The following is a 7,946-nucleotide window of genomic DNA, read 5'->3' on the forward strand; positions in this document are numbered from 1 at the left end:
AAACCGCGCAGGGAGCTATGGCTTTTCTCCTAAAAGTAAAAATAAGTGTCTAGTCCTCATTGTGCAAAATAAATAGAGGTTTGTTAAATAAGCAGAACGGAAGCCGCTGGCTTCGTACCGAGACAGACCACTGAACTGAGCGCCCAAAGTCCAGACTAGCCAGCGGTAACTCTCCAGATGTTCAAACCGGAGTTTTTCCTCCTGCTTGGAGACCACAAGGATAGAATTGGCCTGTGTCTAAAGGCCAAATTGGTAGAAAATAAAAAATATCCCTTGCTAAGGAAGACAGGTTAGTTGAGGATGGAGTTTGCGCAAACTTCTGGATACTGAATTCCAGAATGCCTTTGGAGCGGGAAGAGCGCCTAAATTGAAATAAATGAAATGAAATTATATTTCCCCAGCTGGCATGGCCACACCACTGAAGGATGCTGGGAGTTGTAGTTTGCAGGAGGAGAAGACTGAGTCCCCGTCCCCCCCCCCCGCCAATGAGATCACAACTCTTGAAATGGCTGTTAGGCCTTGGTCCTTCTCCGAGTTGCGTTAACAAAAAGCGATCACAATGTTGGATGCAAAAGGATTAATCTGGGATTTTGAGGGAAGCATCTTTGTACACCAGGGTTAAACTTTGCAGGAAGAAGACCACCTGGAATCCATGAAACCTGACCGGTGAAGGGATTCCCCACAGGATCACTGAATCATTGACTCTAACCGTTGGGAAGGATCTTGAGATCATCTAGTATCCAACCCCCAAGGATGAGCTCTTATAGCTCTGAAGATGCTAGCCAGCCACAAAAGCAGATGCCCAAACGTAGCCAAGTTTCTTCAAAGGACCTTCAATCATTGCAACAGACAGGACATAGCTATCTTGCCCCCCCCCAACAGATTCCCCCCCCATCGATCCCTTTCCCCCCATTCCATTTTCTTGTGTGGTCTTCCCATCTGGCCCTGTCATCAATTCACACAGCTGTGAGGAGGGTACCAGGATAGCTGTACCTTGACATGATTAAAAGAGAGAGAACGATAGAGAAAAAAGCTAATAAATACATAAATAAACATTATTTATAACATCTGGGTTGGAAAATTCCCCTACATTTCAAGAACTAGCAGCCACCAGGAAAAGGAAGGAAGGAAGGAAGGAAGGAAGGAAGGAAGGAAGGAAGGAAGGAAGGAAGGAAGGAAGGAGAAAGATGGGAGGGAGGGAGGGAGGGAGAGAAGAAAGAAAGAAAGAAAGAAAGAAAGAAAGAAAGAAAGAAAGAAAGAAAGAAAGAAGCAGGAGAGGGGAAAGGAAGGAAGGAAGGAGGGAGGAAAAAGAAAGAAGGGAGGGAGGAAGGAAGGGAGGGAGGGAAGAATGAAAGAAAGAAAAGAAAGAAAGAAAGAGAAAGAAAGAAGAAAGAAAGAAAGAAAGAAAGAAAGAAAGAAAGAAAGAAAGAAAGAAAGAAGCAGGAGAGAGGGGAAAGGAAGGGAGGGAGGGAGGGAGGGAGGGAGAACCCAAGCAGTCCTTGACTTACGACAACAAATTGGGACCAGAATTTCCATTGTTAAGCAGGGCAGCTGTGAAACAGCCCAATATTACAACCTTATTTTGCCACGGTTGCTAAGCGAATCACACAGTCATTAAGCAAATCCAGCTTCCCCCACTGATTTCGCTGGTCAGGATCCTGCTGGGAAGCTCACCAGTGGCGATGACGTCACTCTGGCATGCTGCCACCTTCATTAAATTCACGCCGGTTGCCAAGCGTCCGAATTTTGATCATGTGGCCACGGGGATGCTGGGAGGGTCATTAAGTGTGAGGACCGGTCGTAAGTCACTTTTTTTCCAGGGCCGCCACAACTCCGAACGGCCGCTCAACAAGCGGTCGTAAGTCGAGAACTGCCTGCAATGAGTAAAGAGGATTGATTCACTTTGAAAACGGTCGTCCGGCAGAATAAGGCTTCGCTCCGAGCGTCCGGCATCGAACCCCTTTGTCTTTGTCTAGGATTGTGCCTCAGTGTCTGCGGTCATCCCAAACAGGACATGCGTAGAAAGCGGCACGGGGGTGACACCATCACAGCTGTTCTTCCGTCCGGAACGAGCTGTTGGTGGCTCCGGAGTGTCCCGAACTCAGCTCTCCGTCCAGGATGTTATCCAAGGATCCGTGCTGGACGGGTTTGGCTTTCCGTAAGTAGAAACGCCAGAGCAGGGCAGAAAGACCCACGAGGACAAGGGCAGAGGCCAAACCAACCGCCGTGTAGACATAGGTCATCTGATGAGCTGGGGTTCGAACCCGCCGGCAGGGCCCGTGCTCTTGAACGCCCTCATCCGTCGGGCTGGACCCAGCTCGGTTGGCCGCGACGACGCAGAGGAGATATTCGGTGCCGGGCACGAGGCCGGGCACCACCGCGAAGCGGACGGTGCTGTTTAGTGGGGCCCCCGAAATGAAGTCCTCGCCGAGGAGCTGGTACTTCAGGTAGTAATCGTGGACTGTGGAAGAGGGGGCACACCAGTGCAAGCTGGCTCTGGTCTCGCTGACGTGGACAGCTCGTAAACGGGGAGCCTCTGGGGCCACGTCGGGCCCGGTGATGCCAGGACACAAACATCTGCTCAGCTGGCTGAGTTCCATGCAGGGTACCTGGAGGTGTTTGCAGCGGTCGTAGGCGCAAAAGGGGGTCAGTGACCCCGGGGAGCTGGAACTGGGGGGCTTGGTGGTAGGAAGGCTGTCGTAATAATCTTCGTAGTAGTCTTCGTAATCGTCGGAGGCCGCAGGAGAGCCTTTTTCCGGTCTGGAAAGCGGAGTGTGGCTGCCCGATGGGTGAGGGGTGTGTTGGCCTTGGAGGGGTTTGGGCAGGGGGTGGCCCATGCTGGTCGGGGATCCCCGGGGGCAGAGCATCAGGAGACCACAAGCCATGATGGGGAAGAGCATCCAAGATTGCATGACTCCTACGGAGAAAACGACGAAAGAGGAGGGGTGTGTGTAAAAAGGCACAGTTGATATACAGGTATTCCTTGTAACAATTCGTTTAGCGACCGTTTGACGTGACCACAGCACTGATTAAAGTGACTTGGGTTTATGGCCATTGTAGCCTCTGCATGGTCACGTGGTCAAAAACCGGACGCTTTACAACAATGGCAGCTTCTGAACAACAGTGTCAATGGGGGGGAGCTGCATTCATTTAACGACCGCAGAATTCACTTAACAACCAAGCTCAGACGGCACCAAGGACAATTCCTCCTCCTCCTCCTCCTCCTCCTCCTCCTCCTCCTCCTCCCCCACACAAACCTCTCTCTCTTCTAGTCCAACACTGGAAGTTTTTAAGAAGAGACTGGCCAGCCACTTGTCTGAAATGGAATAGGGTTTCCTGCCTAAGCAGGGGGTTGGACTAGATGACCTCCAAGGTCCCTTCCAACTACTTCTTCATTATTATTATTATTATTATTATTATTATTATTATTATTATTATTATTATTATTATTATTATTATTATTATTATTATTATTATGTTAACTAGTTGGGTCATGAAATGTTTGCAAAAAAACAACCCAGCTCAGAGAGCACCAAGGACCCTACAGCAGTCCTCCTCCTCCTCCTCCTCCTCCTCCTCCCATTCTCTTTCACCTTTTCTCTGCAACCCCCCCCTCCCTTGTAGCACTGATGATACTACCTAGTTGGGTCGAGAAACGTCTCCAAAAAGGTCGTAAAATTGGGTGCGATTCACTTAACAACTGCCTTGCCTAACAAAGGAAATTCCAGCCCCAACTGCGGCCGTTAAGTCGAGGACTCCCTGTAATGCCAAAGGCTTTTTCCAACTATCCCTGTGGGACTTTCAAATGCGGGCTTCACCCATTGGATAACTATTGCCAGGTGCCCCAATTCATCGGGAAAAGCAACCCAGTTAACCAGCAACAGAGGGATGATGGCTCACCTGCCTTGTTCAGCACTGTCCGGCTCAAATTTCAGTAAAGGATAATTCGGGATCCAAGGACGAGCGAAGGAATCGAATTCAGGAATCCGGGAAGAAGCTGTCCAGCATTAGGGGAACCCCTCCCCTCCCCGTAAAAACAGAAGGGAAAAAAAATTAGCTTTTCTCCCAAGCTCTGTTGAGCATCACCTTCCCAGCTTGGCCACCAGCAGCTAAATCAGGATTTTGCCCTCACTTTACAAGGCACAGCTCGTGGCCCGACTGTGCTAGGACTCGCTCCCAGAGAAAAACTTTGCATCTTACTCATCCAAGATCTTACTCATCCCTCCTCGCCTCCCGGTCCAGCCAGTGGGAAGCAGGGAAAGGAGAGCCAAGGGGTGGGTTTTCTGTTTTGCATTAAAGAAAAAAAAAAATTGGCCTTGCCTCCAGAGCCCCCGCCACTGCAGGTGTTCGGACAAAAAAAAAAAAAAGAGCAAAGCATGCCTTATAAGGACTGTTTGCATACTCCCGTCTGCCGTGAATCTGCTCGGCAAAAAAATAATAAAAGAAATAAATAAATAATCAAACTTCCGCCTCCAGAAGTCGTGGGTGCTCCAACACTGGAAGTTTTAAAGAAGAGATTGGACACCCATGGGTCTCAAATGGTCTAGGGTTTCCTGCCTGAGCAGGGGGTTGGACTAGATGACCTCCGAGGTCCCGTCCAGCTCTGTTCTTCTGTTAAATAAACTCAAGACGCTTCATTCGGGGGGCCCTTAATTAAGGGAATGGAGGCTAAAACATATGAAGGACGGTTGCTGGAACTGGGCACGGCTTAGTCTAGTGCAGAGAAGGACGAGATAGCGGTGTTCCAATTATTTGAGGAGGGGGTTCTCACAGAGAGGAGGGGAGGGGTCAACCTATTTTCCAAAGCCCCTGAAGGCCAGAGAAGGGATAACGGGTGGAAACCTATCAAGAAAATAGGTATAGAAATAAAGAGAGATTTTCTGACGGTGAGAACAATCAGCCAGTGGAACAGATGGCCTTCAGAAGCTGTGGGAGCTTCATCCCGAGAAGCCTTCAAGAACAGACTGGACTGCCATCTGTCAGAAAGGATGTAGAGTCTCCTGCTTGGGCAGCGGGGTTGGACTAGATGACCTCCAAGGTCCCTTCCAACTCTGTTTTCTGTTATTCTCTTGGGGAGGTGGGGAGGGATTAACCCAGAGCTCTGAAAAGACAAGGCAGACAGAGAGAAGGAAGAAAAGGGAGGGGCCCTTAAAAAAAAAGCAGGATTTTGGGACAAGCAGCCGAGACTCATCCCTGACAGACAAATTTCCTGGCAAATTCAACCTGGATCACGGATTCCACTCAGGCCCCAGTCATTCTGCTGCCGATTCATCAGACAGAGGAAAAACATGTAATTTCAGGCGCGACCTAACTTTATTCAGTGGCCCATTGCGCTCATTTTACAGACGGGAGGAGCAAGGTTGAGGTCAGATAAACCGATCAATTCGCCCACCCTTTCCCCCCCCCCAAATCTGATTGCTGGGCAGATGAGAAGCTATTCTTCAAAGCACCTGAAGGCAGAACATGAAGCAACAGATGGAAACTAATCAAGGAGTGATCCAAGTCCCAGAATCCCCCAGCCAGCCTGCTTTAAGATGGGTGGATTGCCTCTGAACAGGGCATGACCGATTTAACAACCGCCTCGTTTAGCAACGGAAATTCTAGTCCCGATTATGGCCATAAATGGAACGTATTTCTTGGATTCTTTTTACGAGAAAGGGGCATATTAAATAGTCAATCCATTTCTTTTCCCACCGAAAAAGAGTTTTAATTTTTATTTAATTGTTCTTGCTTCGCCCTGCTCCTGAAAGCCAGTAGGAAAACGTCTCCCTGACTCTTTCTTAGGGAGTCCTCAAAAAACCCGAATATTGGCAATGAAAGAAAAAAAATATGTTTACCCCAAATGTCTCATTCTATGTTTGCTGATTTTATCCATTTGTTTCCCGGCCTGTAGCAACCTGGTTGCTAAAATAAACAAATCTAAATTCTTCAGCCGAGTTCTCTTAAATATTTTCTTGCATTTATTAAAACGCTTCCTTCATCCACTCTGGAAAAAAAAAATATCCATGAAAATAGCCAGTAGGATGGGGCCGACACAAAAGACTAATTCATCCAGGGAGCCAACAGTTTTAAAACCAGCTACCCAAATACAATTTTTTGTTTTTCCAAAACACCAAATATCTCCAAGAATTGTCACCTGGCAGCTGAGCCGTTTCTGTTTTCTGGCAGACGTTTCTCCCGTTAGCAAAAATATCTTGGATTTTAATTCACACTTGTCCAAAAGGTCTTTTTTTTTTTTGACATTTTTTTCCTGGAAATGTTTTTTGCTCGGGAACATCTCGTGCTGAGTCAGAACATCGTGTTCGTGACTCAGCGTAAATCTTGAGAAAAAATGGCTTTTAAGGAAAATCTCATCTCCTTTCGCCTGAAAATAATTATGAGGGAACTGTTATTTGGGACCCTTGGGTGATCCTTAAATATTCGGACAGGTCTGGTTGTTAAGTCGAGGAATTAACTTATCATGGAGAAATGTAAAACAACAACCACCATCATGACACAATGGGGGTTAAACTGACTAACGCATTTCAGTGTGTGGCTGGCAAGAGAGGTGTGATTACACACGTCCCTGATGGGTGGGGAGCCCTGGGGGTCAGATCCAAGCCAAAGTTGGCTAATACAGAGTTTATTTGCGGTTTGTGGAATGCAGACCGTTCTCCTTCCCAGAAATGAAGGGTGGAGAACCGGACAGAGACGGATCATTCCCCACTCTTCAGCTAAATTGAAAAAAGACATAGCCAGCTGGGAGGGATCCCATGTCCTGATTATTAACAAGATAAATAGAAAATTTAGACCAAAATTCCAGGACCAGAAAGAATTAAAATTTGCCATTCGAGTTACGCAAAAATTAGGTTGCTTTAAAAAAAATAATAATAAATAAAATTATTCTGGTTGAATCCTGCAAGGATTTTTCTCCAAATCTGGCTCAATTCAGATTTCAGAACGTTTCCTTGATTATTATTATTTTTTTAAAAAAATCGCTTTCTCCCAAGCCATCCTCTCGGCACTGAGGACTAGAAACTTGTCTTCCCATCCAAACGTTTCAAAAACCTAGGCATTTCCGGAGGGCCCAGGGCAACTGGAGTTTCTTACGCAGGGCTTCTCTGTGACCTGCTTAAAACCCAGAAGCGGTATTGAGCAGTTTCTGTTTGCTTTCGGCAAACACAACTTTTGTGGGTCTTTGACGGCGTCTGCCAATTAGTCAGCGAGCTCAGAGCATTTGCAATTGCATTCCTGAGGTGGGGAAAAGAAAAAAAAAATCGGGTAGCGGTATCAGAATTTACTAGGCTGAAAATACCAGCTTGCATTTTGCACTGTGGAAAAGTAAATATATTGTAGTGTGTTTTTTTTTCCTTTGGGGCTACAAGGTTGTGTTAAAATAAACTCCCATAAAAAGGAGGGAAAAAATTACCCAAATGCAAAGACGCCTTGCAGTTTGCCTGGGGTTAAATTCACACAACACAAGTCACAGCTTTGGGCAGGGTGCGCTCCCAAAGCCAAATCCTGCATAATTTCATACTTAGGTCAGCAAATGGAGCAAAGTGTGGTTTTAAGCCAGTGTGGTCTAGTGGTTAAGTATCAGGAGAAACCAGGAAGGTGGTGAGTTCTAGTCCTGCCTTGGGTACGAAAGCCAGATTGGTAACTTTGGGCCAATTACCAGGAGACGGTGAGTTCAAGTCCTGCCTTAGGCATCAAAGCCCACTGGGTGACTTTGGGCCAATTACCAGGAGACGGTGAGTTCTAGTCCTCCCTTGGGCATCAAAGCCCACTGGGTGACTTTGGGCCAGTCCTTCTCTCTCAGCCCAGCCCAGCCCACCTCACAGGGCTGGTGTATGAGGAAAAGAGGTATTAGGTGTGCGCCGCAAATACGGTCTGGTTGCCAAAGTTCACGCGTGTGACTGGAGGGAACAACCATCGCAACTTCAAATTGTAAGTAGCCCCCCGGTAGA

The 7,946-nt window shown here is 47.4% G+C and overlaps 1 protein-coding gene across 1 annotated transcript; it reads right to left on the minus strand.

The window, feature by feature from the left end:
• Positions 1 to 2,045: 2,045 nt before the first annotated feature.
• LRRN4CL (LRRN4 C-terminal like) lies at positions 2,046 to 3,016 on the minus strand (the record flags this gene model as incomplete). Its single annotated transcript, XM_083374072.1, has 1 exon — positions 2,046 to 3,016. Exon 1 carries the CDS (start codon positions 2,910 to 2,912, stop codon positions 2,046 to 2,048), a length of 867 nt encoding a protein of 288 aa, XP_083230198.1. The 5' UTR covers positions 2,913 to 3,016.
• Positions 3,017 to 7,946: the final 4,930 nt, after the last annotated feature.

The sequence above is a fragment of the Vipera ursinii genome, assembly GCF_947247035.1.
Source record: "Vipera ursinii genome assembly, chromosome: 15".
Classification (NCBI taxonomy): Eukaryota; Metazoa; Chordata; class Lepidosauria; order Squamata; family Viperidae; genus Vipera; species Vipera ursinii.